We start from the raw sequence: 15,360 nt of genomic DNA, 5'->3' as shown, positions 1-15,360 counted from the left end.
GGTAGATTAGACATATCAATAGACCATTCATTACCTGATCTATTGAAGGTAGATTAGACAAATCAATAGACCATTCATTACCTGATCTAATGAGGGTAGATTAGACATATCAATAGACTATTCAATACCTGATCTAATGAGGGTAGAGTAGACATATCAATAGACCATTCAATACCTGATCTATTGAAGGTAGATTAGACATATCAATAGACCATTCATTACCTGATCTAATGAGGGTAGATTAGACATATCAATACACCATTCATTACCTGATCTATTGAAGGGAGATTAGACATATCAATAGACCATTCATTACCTGGTCTAATGAGGGTAGATTGGACATATCAATAGACCATTCATTACCTGATCTAATGAGGGTAGATTAGACATATCAATAGACTCAACTAGGTGATTATGCCGAGTATGAATGACCATCTCCATATATGTGCTGAAGGTATCTTTACAAAGCCTAGATATCAGAATAATTAACTTGATCAATTTTAAAATAAAAATGGGTCATTAATATATAGAGAACTGCAAGAGAACTTTAAGCCTAAAGGGGCTGAAGTCTGAATTTAATGTGAACCTCCAATAGAGTCGAGTAATATGTCTGATTAATGCTAGTAACCTCTATCTGAGTAACAGTAAGATATTGTCGTTTTTCTATCTTTATGTTTGCAAAATGTTGATAATTTCCCTCTTTGTCTTAGAAGCATAAATCCGCAAGTCAATTTTATAGAATAACCACGATTGAAAATAATCATACATTCTAGAATCGGAATTGGAGAATCATTTAAAATTACGTTCATACTTTACAGGTCCTTTCAGTTAGATTTGTTTTAGACACATCAAGTATTTTTAACCCACGAAATACAAAATTTATTTAGCAGCAAAATTTGAAAAGCACATGCAAATGACGATTTATTTTGCCTGCACTACTAATAGCATTGGTGAGGATGATCTTTATATTTTGTAAAGATAGGTTTTAAGAATTCTTCTAAGTTTCTGTTTCTCTCCAAACTTGAAAATGTAACCTACTTGCAATGAACTGTAGAACCAGGATGAGGAGGAGAACCAATAACGTCCTGATGACTGGAGGAGAGATGTTGGTGTAATGAGAACTCCTTGGAGAAGGTTTGTTTACAGAGTAGACAGGTTAAAGGAACTCCAGGATGCATCGTTCTAAAAAAATCGTTCAAAAATTATTTTTTTCTACTGATAATCCATGTTGAATAAAAAAAACTCTTAAAATTTGAATTTCTTTTAATTGCAAATCAACGATCATACAACGGAGGATGTAGATGGTAGAGTCTATGATATCCTAGAATATTAGCTGGAAGCTTAGAAGATTAATGAGTTTAGGCGTTTAATGGGGAAGTCGCAAGCATGGATAAACCATCATGGTTTAAATCCACCCTAAATAAATACAAACCTATAATGTTTCCTACAGCCTTGAAGAGTTAGCAGTCTGAGTTCACACTCACTACACTGAAACCTAGCGGATACACCAGGATGAGCAGTTGTAAAGTGATCAGACAGTCTCCCCCCATCCTTCAACACTACATCACACTCAGGACACGAGCTCCGGAGCCAGGCTTTCTTTTTAGGTTTACATTTTAAACAAGTTCCAAAGTACTCAACCTCCGACACATCGTCGCCACACTTTGAACATTTTCTAAAATAAGAAGAAAATTTAAAAATTAGCAAATTGTTCTAAATTTATGTTTTCACTTACTTCTGTTGTTGAACAGAGTCAAAGTTTGAATGATTCCTTATCTCGTGTTCTTTTAGTTTCTCCATTGAGTCTTCAAGTTTACCACACGTAGCACATTCATATTCAGCAAATATAGCATGGCTAGTAACCACACGCCCTTCCAGCAGGGGCTCAGGGCTCACAGGTTTATCACAGTCAATAAATTCATCCTTCTGTGCTTTCTCGCCTCTGTGCACGTTAGAAATATGCTTTCTCAGGGTGTTTGCTTTTACGAACTGTTTACAACAGGCCGGACACTTGTATTTTCTCTCCGGGTCATGTCTCATCTTGTGCCTCTGGAGTTTATAAAGTCCAGGCACTACAGTTCCACATATAGGACAGGGAATGTTTAAAACCTTCTTACCAGCTGCATCTGGAGGAATGTGTAGGGTGTGACCGGCGTGCTGTGCGTAGTGAACAGCAAAGTCCGGCAGTTTCATAAAGATTTCTCGACAGTCCCCGAAATTACAGTCGAAGGTCTGACTTCCAACACTAACCTGAAAACATGGTTTGCGTGTTTTAGAAAAAATTATTTTATAAAACCCAACAATTTGCAATCGTTCTAATTTTTTTAAAATTCTTTTTTGCCCTCTGAAAAAAATCGAGTCTTTGCCAAAAAATCACATGTTATAATCCCTACATTTTTGCAACCTAATGGTGTAAATCTTAGATATCTCAAACTTAAATAAATTGATTTAATAGATAGAAATATGATGAAATATTTAAGGTCCACAACATTGGCTTGCGAAGATATAGGGATTAGAAAATTCGAGTTTTAGGCTCATTACCAATAACTTTACTTTTTCTTAATCTATGCGCATCCCCACCCTGGAAGACATTTTGACAAAAGATAAAACAAATTAATTTGATTGGCCAATTCAAAACAGCCTAAAATGATAAATAAAACCTGGTGTCCCCAGAGCTCCTGTGCGCTGGCGAAGACTTTATTGCACTCTGAGCATTGGAATGGTTTCTCCAGGGTTGGAACATCATTGAAGAACTCTTTAAACTGCTCCCTGTGCATAAATGCTTTGAATTCAAGCTTATATCTCCTCGCATCCTGGTCGTCTAGATCCCGTTTTATCTTCTCAAACTTGTTTACAAGATCTTGTTCTTGAAACAGTATCTCAGGAAGTATATCCTCGTCCTCCTGACACCGGAGCAGATCTGTTTCCGAGCATTCAAGATCAGAGAACAGGTTTAGTGACTTAGTTCCTTCATGGGACTCAGAGTGATCCATTAAATCACTGAGTCGTTGAAATCTTTCCTCACAGTCCAGACAAAGAAAGGGTTGATCTAGAGTCTCCTGACAGGTTCCCCGGGAAAAGGAGAACCTAGGACGATGTTTACCAACCGCAGCTCCGACCACTAGACCCTGAGGAACCTGAACCCGTCCGTCCCAAACCGTTATCCCTGAGCTGGCCCACTCCTCCTGGGTAAGGAATAGACATGAATCTTCGTCCTGTATTTCTAGTTCTTCTACACAGGATCCATCATCCTTTACAAGTTCATCTTTAGGAACTATCCGTCCTCGGTAACAAGACCCGGTCGTAAATCCTAAAGAATACAAAATTATAGAATGTAGATGGTATTTTAAATCAAACCTAAGAAGCATATAGTTCAAATTAGTATAGCACAAAGACCTGACATTACAAAAAAATGCCACCAACATTTTGATCACATACTTTGTATTTCTTTCACTCATTCCAATCCCTTCCTTAAAACTTATTATTTCACCTTTAAATAATTTCAAGGGACCCTCCATGCAAAGATAGAAATGTCTGATTTCTCCATTGCTTCTTATGAACAAAAATTGTCACCATTGCAAAGAAAAACATTTTAATAAACAATTTAAAAAAATAGACAAAGCTTTGAAGGGTAAAATGAAAACTAAAAGAATAATTCTTTTCACATATCAATAAAAAATGTGGGATTTAGCATTACAAAATTTAATTTTTATGTCTTTTCTACTATTGGCTGACCTAGATATCTTGCTGTTCGTATTGGAGGTCCTGGATCTGCTACAAGACGAATATTAATGAGTTCTTCTCCTACTCCAGCCTCTCCTAGATCCTCCTCCAGGATACTTCGTCCTACCTGGTACAGGTCCCTGAACACAATAACATGGTTAATAAGATATTTGATTGAAATAGTAAATAACTTTATATATAAAGTAGTAATCTCTGTTTGTTTATATGTCTGATCATAACCCAGAAACTCATTGACCGATTTGCCTCCAAATTAAATTGGGGAACAGGAAAGTGTGAAAATTGTGAATTGAGTGGGTTGACTGAGAGATATAAAAGTACGGTATACTGCTGTATCAGTAGTACGACCTTAAAGTTATCCTTATTATCGGTCCGTAGACGGGATACATTTACATCACAGTTTGTTTGTGGAATTAAATTACAAAGAAATGATCAGAAGTTGCCTCCGGTTTATTAAACCTCCACAAAATAACAAATCATCCTACAGTAGTGGTGGTTAATTAACGGGCGTAATAATAGGAAAGAATAAAAGTTAATTGACATAATTAAAAACTTTAAAATTGACGATTAAACGGTTTAAAAATCTTTTAAAAATCATGTAGAGGAATCGTGATTTAGTCGGAGAAGATTTATTCCTGGGACGAAAAGAAACATTTCTTAGATACTACTTTTCGATTATGACGCAAAAAAGGGTCAAATAAAATACTTCGGCAATACCTAAAAATCCGATAAAAACTGGGGTTTGGACAAGATCTGAATTGCTATTATTAACAATCAAAATATTCTGCAAAGCAGATCAAAAGGTAAGGTTAGGTTCATCATGATAGTTACTATACCCCGAATAATTAATTAAAAATGATATGGGGCGGTTTTAAAAACCGCAACTATTTGAAGGTTATATGATGGAATAAATCAAAAATTCAAAAATGAGTTGAGAGTCTGGAGTTTAGATGGATCCGGAAAACAGTGAACATACTTGAGTTTACTGATACTGGTCTTAAGGTTCTCCTGAATCTTGAGAAGCTCAACCCTAGTTCGGGATATCTCTGAGCTCAGATCCTCACACCCCTCGCATAAATGGGGCTCGGTCATCTCCAGATCTTCAAATAAACTCTTGTTAAAGTTATAAAATTTCATTTTGTGTGGGGACAAGGTGGGTTTCTTTGGCCTGGAATGAAAATATGTCAAAAAATAAACTTTTTACAATCAGCCAAATATACAACTAAGAAAATATTTTGAGTTGAACTTTAAAATGACTGACCTAGAACTGAACTAATAACTGCAGCTAGAGATTCTCCGTCCACTAACTCTGCTGATAATCTCAAGGTTTCAGGGTTCAGGAGACTACAGCAAACCCCACAATAATCTCCTTCCTAGTATACAAAATGAACGTTCATTCCCTCGACAATTTTAGACTAAATTCCTGCCCTCCATATTCCTGACAGTATATCCAAGAATTAAAGGGACTGTAATTAAGAATTAAAGGGACTGTAATTAAGAATGAAAGGGACTGTAATTAAGAATTAAAAGGGACTGTAATTAAGAATTAAAGGGACTGTAATTAAGAATTAAAGGGACTGTAAGCGTCATTTCAAGTGACCCTCCAGGTAAAGATCGCAGTGCCCGATTAAAAGCGATACCCTTGAAAACTTTATCTGATCAATAATGTGGAAGCTATTGTCATTTTTCTAAGTTTAAAAGTGATTCTGATAATAAATCTTATATGTTTTCCTCTAGTAGAAATTCACAAGTCACTATTGTAGAGAAACCATAATTGAACATGATCAGTTTTGCAAATTATAAACATTGATATTTACGCTTACAGTCCCTTTAAGATCGATACAATCCTAAAAAAATACGATCTAGATTTATTTTTCGTAACCTTTCCCTTTTACTAAAGTTATATTTTTAATGACGAAAGGATATTTTATATTTAAAAGAAGAACTAACCGTGTCATTGTCCTCAAACATGTCCTCCAGCTCAACGTCAATATTATTCGTCCTCTCCTCTCCCCAGTCCTCATCCTTCTTTCTCTCCTCCTTCCAGTCCTCGTCCTCAGAACTGTCCTCTTTGTCCTTCTTGGTTCTCTTACCCCCGGTGACATGCATAAGAGGATCGAGTAGAGGACGAGATTTCTTTAATTTAGTTGAAGTTGAAGTTGATGTGTCTTCAACATGTTTTCTTTTCTTATTTTCTACAGCCGTCGATTCATTGGTTGTTTCATCAATTAACTCTACTGATACCATATCTGAAGAACCTAAAATTGTTTCAAAATTATATTTACATTCTAATTTCGTTCATATGCTAAGGTCCTATTTTACTATTTACTAGATCCCATGGAATCATTAAAACCAGAGGCAAGTGGCGGAGCTCAACCCTGTTTTCATGGTATTTTAAACTACAGGTCATGGTACTTTCTCTATAGGTAGATCGTAAATAATAATAATAATAATAATGTATTATTAAAAAAGTTTACATTAAGAAATTTTGGGACTAGTGTAGATAAAAGTAACGACTCAGAAAAAAAAGAAAAATTTCCATCGAATTTACCTTTAGAGTTTTCAGTGTGCCGGTGTCGTTTTTCTGTGAGAAGATCGGTATTTGGTTCAGACGTTTCCACGCTCACAAAAACAGATGGTAAACTTCTGACCGATCCTTGTATAAAGGTTTTCCTCTCGGCATGGTTGGATTTTAAATGTCTTCTAAAATAAATACAATGACAACACTGGAACTTAAAACAGACGAAGACGACTTTTAGACTAAACACAAATCCCAAACACTGGTTAATATATTTTAAACTTGAATAACACAAATTGGTGAACAGAAAAATATTTAAACAAATATGACTTCAGATCACCCTCTTATTTAATTTTATTCTGGCGACCCCTGTACTTGCATTTTAGTATATTTTATCCGTGGTTTATTGTCAAGAAAAGAAACCTGACATGGATCCATTCTTTTTAATTAGTCAAAAACTTTTAGAGGTAGGGGAGAGTGAGAAAATACTAATTACTGCAGAACGAGAAGAAGTAGAATAGAGTACAAACTTAAACTTCTTCTCAGGTGTGACTAAAGCAAACTTAAGAACTAACCAATAGCCATATCTAGTTAAACCACTTCTTGCTATTTACTGACTGAACCCTGAATAACTTGTGTTCGCTACCTACCTGAGTTTAATCTGAGATGTGAACGGTTGAATTGAACAGAATGGACAGCGAACCATCTTTATATTGTTAATCAGCTCGAAATATATTTCTACTCTTTCATCAGTGGATTCTTCAGTGTTTTCAGATCTAGAATCAAAATTAGAATTCAGCGTTCTCAGATCTAGAATCAGAATTAGAATTCAGTGTTTTCAGATCTAGAATCAGAATTCAGTGTTTTCAGATCTAGAATCAGAAAAAGAATTCAGTGTTTTCAGATCTAGAATCAGAATAGGAATTCAATGTTTTCAGATCTAGAATCAGAATTAGAATTTAATGTTTTCAGATCTAGAATCAGAATTCAGTATTTTCAGATATAGAATCAGAATTCAGTATTTTCAGATCTAGAATCAGAATTAGAATTCAGTGTTTTCAGATCAAGAATCAGAATTAGAATTATGTTTTCAGATCTAGAATCAGAATTAGAATTCAATGTTTTCAGATCTAGAATCAGAATTAGAATTCAGTGTTTTCAAATCTAGAATCAGAATTGGAATTCAATGTTTTCAGATCTAGAATCAGAATTAGAACTCAGTGTTTTCAGATCTAGAATCAGAATTAGAATTCAATGTTTTCAGATCTAGAATCAGAATTAGAATTCAATATTTCCAGATTTAGAATCAGAATTGGAATTCAGTGTTTCAGATCTAGAATCAGAATTAGAATTCAGTGTTCTGTGTTTAGATTTAGAATCAGAATTAGAATTCAGTGTTTTCAGATCTAGAATCAGAATTAGAATTCAGTGTTCTGTTTTTAGATTTAGAATCAAAATTAGAATTCAATTATTTAGTTTAAAAATGTAAAATTATGTTTTCAATTCAATAACAAAGAAGACGACAGTATCAAGAAAAGAAAAGAATACCTTCTAATAATTGTCGGTTTAGCCCAGGCCTGATTCTTTTGTGGGGAAACAAGAGAGTCTTCATCCTCCTCAATAATCCCCATTTTATCTCTGAAATTACTTAAATATCACAGTTTATAAAAGATGAAGATATATTTGTTTGATTTCCGTCCCTGTAGTACAGTGTACAGTGTACAGTGTACAGTGCACAGTGTACAGTGATTAATGAACGATCAAAGATGTTTTCTGTATGCTCTTCGATATATTTAGGTTCTGCTTTGCAACATTACGGTCATCTTTCGTCCAGCAGAGACTCTCATGTTGTAATTTAGCTTGGTGGATTTTGAAGCTGATCTGCCTCCTGCACTCTCTCCTCAACCTCCTCTTCAACTCCCTCCTCAACCCCGTCTTCTACTCCCTCCTGCTCATCAACCATCATATCTCCAATTACATCATCCTCAGGGTCCAATACTTCCATGTTAACAACCTGAAATTATTAATTTTTTTTAGAAAAATTTCCCGCTCTGTGAAAGAATGATTAAAAAAATACAAAAAACCGATAATGTGTTAATAATGAAATATATTAAAAACATCCGATTTCAGTCCTTGGTAAACCTTTAAAATTCTTAGAAACTTCAATAAATTAAAAACTTTATCCATTATTAACTTGGGAACCCAGCTTTGCCTGGATTTTTCTCTATAAAAGTCAACAATGTTACGCTAGATTCACTTCTAAAAGAGGTCTTTCATATGCCGAGCTTCTCTTGAAAAAATTTGTCTATTTTTTCTATAAGACAGTGAGGAGGCCCAAAATGGCTGATCTTGAATGGAAGTGGTTTTGACTGTACTGCACCTCATATAAAAGGTTTTGTAAGAAGTTCCTAAAAATCTCCCTCAAGTTAAAATTTTAGAAGTTGTAAGAAAAGTTTAGTAAGTAGTTCCTAAAAATCTCCCACTAATCAAAATTTTAGAAGTTTTCAGTTTAACTAGTGATATTGACACTAGTCACTTGCTGAAGTGATATTTAGACACTTGACAAACTCATTTAGTTAGCTGTGATTTATAGACACTTTTTTATCTTCTCATCACATTTTGCTTTTTTAAAGAATATTTTCTAGGAACTAGGATACTTGTGTATGGTCGATTGTTTTTGTGTACGGTGTACTAAATATATTTTTACCCAAATACTGCTGCCTTTTTAAATCTAGCTAGATTGACCGAGCTGACCCGAGGATGGGACACATTGAGGATGATCCCTTCTAATAGCCAAAATCCCCTCAGGATTTTATTAACTTCTCTTGTCTCTTTTACGGGATAAAATTGTCAACTATTTACAGAAAAATAATCTTTTTAACCCCAGTCAACATGGTTTTATTGGAATTTTCGGAAGCTATAACCAGCCTGCAGGATGAAGATCATTCTATGGACATTATATTTTTAGATTTCTCCAAGGCTTTTGACAAAGTGCCTAAAAACAGATTGCTTGAGAAACTTAAAGCTCATCTATATATAAATTTAGCTTGGGTGTCTGTTTGTTTGTTTGTTTATCCAATAAACGTCAAAACGGCTGAACCGATCAGGACCAAATTTTGTGTGGGATCACGTGACCCCAGGGAAGATTTTTGAATGATCAAAATTTCAAAAATTTTTGTTTAAAAGTTTTTTTAATTTTGTAAAATTTTGAAATTGTGCAAAAAAAATACTATAAAATCCGCAAACTTTTCTTATTTTTTTTATACTGTACAAAGAGAAGATGTTCAATTGAAGCCGCTCACAGATAAAGCCACAATTAAAAGTTTAAAAAGATTACGGTTCTTGAAAGGTTTCAACCAATTATATCTGGTTTTGTATTCACCTGCTTCTCTGAGAATGAGATTTGAAGTTTCCTGAGCAAATCTTCTTCCAATGCTTCATGATTGTGGAATCCGTCCCCTTCTTTCTCCTTGAGATGTTGTTTACCCTGGTTTCTAGTGTGAAACTTTATACTACACCGTATACACTCCCAGGGTTTTATATCATAATGTTTATTCATGTGCTCTGTCAAAGTATTTTTCCTTGTAAACACTTTAAAGCAGACCGTGCAGGATAAATCCTTGAGTCCAACATGTCCCTTCATGTGTCTCATCAAATCACCCTTGTTGTGAAATTTACAGTCACAATAATCACAATGGAAGTTTCTTTGACTAAAATGTCTTGTTTTGTGAGCTTTTAAATTCGACTTCTGGGAAAAGGATCTTCCGCATAGATCACATAGATGAGGTTTCTTCTTGTTATGAACTGTCATGTGACTTTTTAATGTGCTTCGCTGGGCAAACTTTTGATCACACAACTCACAGTGGAAGGGACGCTCTCCTGTGTGAATTCTCATGTGAACCTTCAGGGATTTCTTTTCCGTAAACCTTGAGCTGCAGATATCGCAGGCATAAGGTTTAGAGCCTGTATGTCCCAAACTATGACGCTTAAGATTGCCTAAAATAAACATATTGGAGTTGATAAAAATGACAAACCTTCCCTGCAAGGAAAGGTGGATTTAGGGCTTTTCAAGGATAATGAAATATCCTTTCTATTATGTATGTTTAAAATCTGGTTTTGATATTGTTCTAAAACACAATAAATTTATTTGCAGGTGTTTTTTCTTCACTTTTTTAGAAAATATATAGTGACACTTTCAAATTTGAGACTTAGTTGTGTCATGAAAATTCAAAACGTACGACATATAAAAAGTCATGTTTCAGCACATAAATTACCTTGAGTAGTAAAACTAGCATCACAGAGTTTGCACTGAAATGGTTTCTCTCCAGTATGGCGTCGGTTGTGGATACTTAGGGATCCCTGAGTAAAGCATTTTCTTAACTTGTAAAATCGTCACCCCCTCCCAATTTTTTTTAAAGTTAACATCTGTAAAATCACTGCAAAGCGGCCAAATCGTAACAGTTTAATATCGCAAAAAAGAGGGGAAATGAGATGAAAAAAATTATATTAGGGGGTAAATAGCATAAAACTAATTGTAGTTAATGTACTTGATGTTTTTAAGAATAAGAGAAAACAGACCTTAGTAGAGAAGCACTGGTTGCATGTGAGACACTTGAAGGGTTTGGTGTGCTGCCAGCTGTAAAAAAACCAAGTCATTTTTCGTCTTGTAACAATTGTACATTTTTAAACCACAAGCAGATTCTTCGGAAAAATATAATACTTCAAATAATTTGTTAGCTGTTTTTGCTGTCGAAAAAACTGAAAATTCTTTTCATAAGATTGAAAATAATCAAAGACTTTGTATACTATGTAGGATGTCCAAAATATATTTCCTAAAAAGTCTGAATGTGTTTACTTAGTTCTTTAATAAAATTAATTTACCGAGGGGGGGGGGGGGGATTTGAATATTATTAATTATGATAAAGTAAAAAATAAAACCTACTTGTGAGCAGTGAATGCAAAGAATGAGGTGAAAGTTTTTAGACAAATCTCACATTCATAAATAGTTTCTACCTCTCCAGTCTCATTCCTTATCATCTAAACATAACATTAATAAATCAGATCATTCTGTTATATTCAGGGCGTTTAAGGAGTTTAATTGATCCTCCATGTAAGAACGGATATGTCTTATTTACAATGGTACCCTCTAAACCTTTATCTGACTAATAATGTAAAAGAAATTAAAGTTTTTCTAAGTATGTTTTCTAAGCACTTAATTCTGATAACTTCTTTATGTTGCCAGCAGTAGAAATGCACAAGCCACTCATGTAGAGAAACCACAGTATAAAATAATTTTTCCCAAGTGGCAACTTACCAAAGGTATTTTCCCAAGTGACAACTTCCCATATGTGCAATTTCTTACTCGACAACTTCCCAAGTCTGTCCTAACTGCAAGATCTCAGCCCCAAGTGTGTTCTAGTCGCGGCGCTCGGCCCCCTAGCCCATCCTAGCCGCAGCGCTGGGCCCCATTGCAGCCTGCGGCGCCTCAGAGGGCCTAACCTAACCTTTGGAAAGTTGCCGCTCGGAAAACTGCACATTTGGGAAGCTGCCACTTAGGAAATTGTCACTTTGAAAGTCGCCCTAGGGAAAATGCCTTTTGGGAAAGTACCTAACACCCTTTAAATTACCCTTACAATCCCTTTAAAACCCTTTACCAACCTGAAAACAACTTCAGGGTTGCAAAAATAACAAATCGAAGGATCGATGGCTTATTTATATGCATAAAAGGATATCTACCTTTCTTTTTAAAGATTTGCGTGCCTGCTCCTTAGCAGCCTGAGATATAATACTATTAAGAACACCAGGAACCATCGTCTTACGTATCTTCACAGACTGAACAAATAAACAGGAGATATATGGAGAACTTAAAGTTCACCCAGGAATATTTGAAAGAAGGTTATGAGTATAAAGAGTGTGTGTATAGTTTAGTATCAAGTGTTAGATAAAGAACCAACATTTGTTTCCTGAAGTCATAACTTTTCTGTTGTGATCTAGCATTGATCTACGTCTTAGTCTTTTTCGATATCCAGTGATGGTTATACTCTGCAGGGATAACATTAATTGAAGGATCAAGTACTTATTCTTAAAATGAAAGTGCCCACATCGGATATCGATATCAAGATTTACGATATTTCACACAAAAGTTTTGATCTATAGATCATTCGACCAACGTCACAGTCTCCTGTGAGTACGTCANCCATTTTAGCTTGATTGCAACTGGAAAAGTGACAAACAACTCGTTGTAAATAACGATGCAAATGAGAAAAAAACGAACTCTTTAACCTTGCTTTGTTATGAAATTGTGGCGGGCCACCCCACAACTTTCACAAAAAAAGTTATTTAAATTTTGTAAAACTTTGAGTGCGAGCACTATTCGGGAAAGAAAACGTTGACTAAGGGAATATGATCCTCAATTTTTGTGTCGTTTTTTATTTGTATTTTTCTTCAAAACCTGGAAATCTCTATCTTTTGTTTCTGTCTCCAGCTCTTCGAGATCGTCATCTGGATTCGTATCATCGGACTCCAGTCTTAACATAGGATCCTGGAGCAGTAAACCCTTCTCACCATCTCTAACACTCAACTGGGTTTCATGGAGAACTAGAAACTTCTCTTTCGGAACTCCGTCCTCCTCCTCCCCCTCCCCTTCCACCTCTTCTTCATCCTCCTCTCCCTCGTCCTCGTATGCAATTTCCCTAACTCCGTCTTTTTCTTCATCATCCTACAATTATTTTTCATAAAAAATACAAGAAAACTCGTGTCGAGGACGTTAAAATAAACAACCTTCTCTCCCCCCNCGTAAAAAAAAACATACCATCTCACTGGAAAATATAAACTTAACCACTCTTGAATCTTGTTTATAACATTAATAAAAATGGTCCAGTCAAAGCAATCATTTGAGCAGGGGTGGATACAGGATTTAAGTGAGGATGGTGCTAGATTTATTTCGGAACAAATAAAGACGCGGCGCAGGCGACAAATTTTTTAAAGATAGATATTTTTTTTTCTGTTCTGCAATAGGGTTTCTTTCCCTTTAGTGCTGTTGAGAAGCTATTCTGAGGGGGGGGGGGATAGCCCTTGAAAGGTCCTGCCCCCCCCCCCTGTATCCGCCCCTGTCTTGAAGTATCTAATATTTATTTCAAATGGACGAATATAATAATAAAGATTTCTAATCAAGCACTCTATCATGCTGGGCTACCTGAACCTCATCTAACTCTAGTTCTTCTTCAAGTCTATTGTCTGGTTCTAGCACAATAATATTGTAAAAAGAGTTAATTGACCTTTTTTTTACGATTTGATGATAAAAAAATATAAAGTTGAATCTCATGAACATTTTTGTTTTGTTTATAAACCAATGGCTGGAATCTACTGAGAATGAAAGGTTTTACTTTCTTCGTTAACACCCTGTCCTAGGTGTAATCCATACATTATACATGAAAAAATGGAATAAAGATGAAAATTTTTATAATAAATGTAGTATGATAAATAGAAAAAAAATATTTTTGATTCTATACATTTGAAACGATATTTTAATATTAATGGTTCCTAGAAAAAAATACTTCTGGTCCGGTTCATTTTTCACAGAAAACTCTTTCGACCCCTGAATGATATGTTTAAATAACAGCGAGTTTCAGTTCTCTTATATCAAATAATTTGGTCTTTATTCTTATCAGTTTATAAATTAGATAACTTTCTAAATTATTTAAAAATGTTTTCTAGCCCATTTCCTTTCCACAACCTCACGCCCCAGGTACCTGTGCAGCAGGATTATGAATCTCCAGGTACATACCTGTAGAGTGTGGAGTAGGTTTGTAAATCTCCAAGTACATGTGGAGTGTACATGTGGAGTGTGTAAAAGGTTTGTAAATCTCAAGGTATACGTGGAGTGTGGAGTAGGTTTATCAAGGTACCTATGAAGTGATGTGTGTATGTGTTTCTAAATCTTAAGGTACCGGTGAAGTGTGGAATACGTTTGTAAAGGTACCTGTGATGTGTAGAGTGGGGTTGTAAAGGTACCTGTGGATCTTCAAGTATAATGTAATTCACCAACTTCTTATCACCACTAAAAAAATAGTTTTAAAAAATCTCTTTAAAAACTTAATTTTAATGAAAACAATAAAACACCACTGTTAACCACCCCTAAAATTAACATTGGCTTGTGAAGTATGTTTCAGCCACTTTTTTTCATGCCGAAATTATAAATTTATTTGAAACAGTACATTTAGTTCTCTAGTTCTCTTACCCAATATGATCTTCTTCCCCCTCAACCTCGTCCTCACAGCCCCCATCATCAACATGATCGAGCACGAGGTCATTCACTTCCTTCCGGAGTCCCTTCACCACCTCCCTGGATAGAGGACTGATGAACCCGTCCTCCAGTTTGTTTTGAATTTCAAGAGTAAGACCAACGGATTTATCCAGGACGGTCTGAAGACGTTCAGAAACTTCGTTCCAGAATTGTACTGCCTGAAATATACAAATGAAATTTAATAATATTTGAAATGTTTTTTGACAACTTTCAGATTGGTAATCCGACAAACTTTTTTTTAATTTAGGGAACAGTCTTAATGACAGATGTATCAGTTTGGAAAAAGCGCAACTATTTTTATACTAAAAAGTCGTGGCGCTTCCTTTTTCAACCTTGGTCATTATTAGTTATCAATAAATACACACCGCTATCCTATCCCGGTTCTCCATCTTGCAAACTAATCCTATACAGTCACAGATCCGCTCCTTAAACTCAGCCAGAAGATACCCGGTCTTCTTAACTTCCTCCGGGAGTCCTACAGCACTTTCAACCTCAGGGAGCCCTCCAGCACTTTCAACCTCAGGGAGCCCTACAGCACTTTCAACCTCAGGGAGCCCTCCAGCACTTTCATCTTCCGGGAGTCCTCCAACACTTTTATCCTCCGGGAGCCCTTCAGCATTTACATTCTCCGGGATCCCTCCAATCTCCGACATGCCTCCTGATCTACCAATAACTGTGTGTACTTCTACATCCTCAAATATTTCTCCAACCCTATCCTTTCCTTCACTCATGTTTCATGGTTTGACTCAAGATACAAAAATATCTATATTTGGTGATGAAGACTGGAAAACGGGAG

The 15,360-nt window shown here is 35.5% G+C and overlaps 2 protein-coding genes across 2 annotated transcripts in view; both read right to left on the bottom strand.

Moving 5' to 3' along the window:
* Window positions 1-7,902, bottom strand: part of LOC111706867 (zinc finger and BTB domain-containing protein 41) — an 8,560-nt gene extending 658 nt beyond the window's left edge. Inside the window, exons 1-12 of the mRNA XM_023479799.1 lie at window positions 7,808-7,902; window positions 6,910-7,035; window positions 6,293-6,444; window positions 5,692-5,999; window positions 5,003-5,114; window positions 4,718-4,841; window positions 3,736-3,863; window positions 2,661-3,310; window positions 1,736-2,250; window positions 1,433-1,675; window positions 1,039-1,182; window positions 364-469 (exon numbers count right to left, since the gene is read on the bottom strand). Of these exons, the coding sequence (XP_023335567.1) occupies window positions 364-469; window positions 1,039-1,182; window positions 1,433-1,675; window positions 1,736-2,250; window positions 2,661-3,310; window positions 3,736-3,863; window positions 4,718-4,841; window positions 5,003-5,114; window positions 5,692-5,999; window positions 6,293-6,444; window positions 6,910-7,035; window positions 7,808-7,890 (2,691 nt within the window). The 5' untranslated portion in view covers window positions 7,891-7,902. The remainder of the gene's footprint in view (window positions 1-363; window positions 470-1,038; window positions 1,183-1,432; window positions 1,676-1,735; window positions 2,251-2,660; window positions 3,311-3,735; window positions 3,864-4,717; window positions 4,842-5,002; window positions 5,115-5,691; window positions 6,000-6,292; window positions 6,445-6,909; window positions 7,036-7,807) is intronic.
* Window positions 7,899-15,318, bottom strand: LOC111706868 (zinc finger protein ZFP69). The gene is made up of 12 exons (XM_023479800.1): window positions 14,930-15,318; window positions 14,499-14,722; window positions 14,273-14,318; window positions 13,802-13,856; window positions 13,455-13,501; window positions 12,711-12,977; window positions 11,996-12,091; window positions 11,202-11,296; window positions 10,838-10,895; window positions 10,534-10,618; window positions 9,642-10,255; window positions 7,899-8,273 (listed from the first exon to the last, which is right to left on the bottom strand). Exons 1-12 carry the CDS (start codon window positions 15,293-15,295, stop codon window positions 8,115-8,117), a joined length of 2,112 nt encoding a protein of 703 aa, XP_023335568.1. The 5' UTR covers window positions 15,296-15,318; the 3' UTR covers window positions 7,899-8,114.
* Window positions 15,319-15,360: the final 42 nt, after the last annotated feature.

Source organism: Eurytemora carolleeae, unplaced genomic scaffold (genome assembly GCF_000591075.1).
Source record: "Eurytemora carolleeae unplaced genomic scaffold, Eaff_2.0 scaffold760, whole genome shotgun sequence".
Lineage (NCBI taxonomy): Eukaryota > Metazoa > Arthropoda > Copepoda > Calanoida > Temoridae > Eurytemora > Eurytemora carolleeae.
This window is presented reverse-complemented; position numbering and strand designations above follow the sequence as displayed.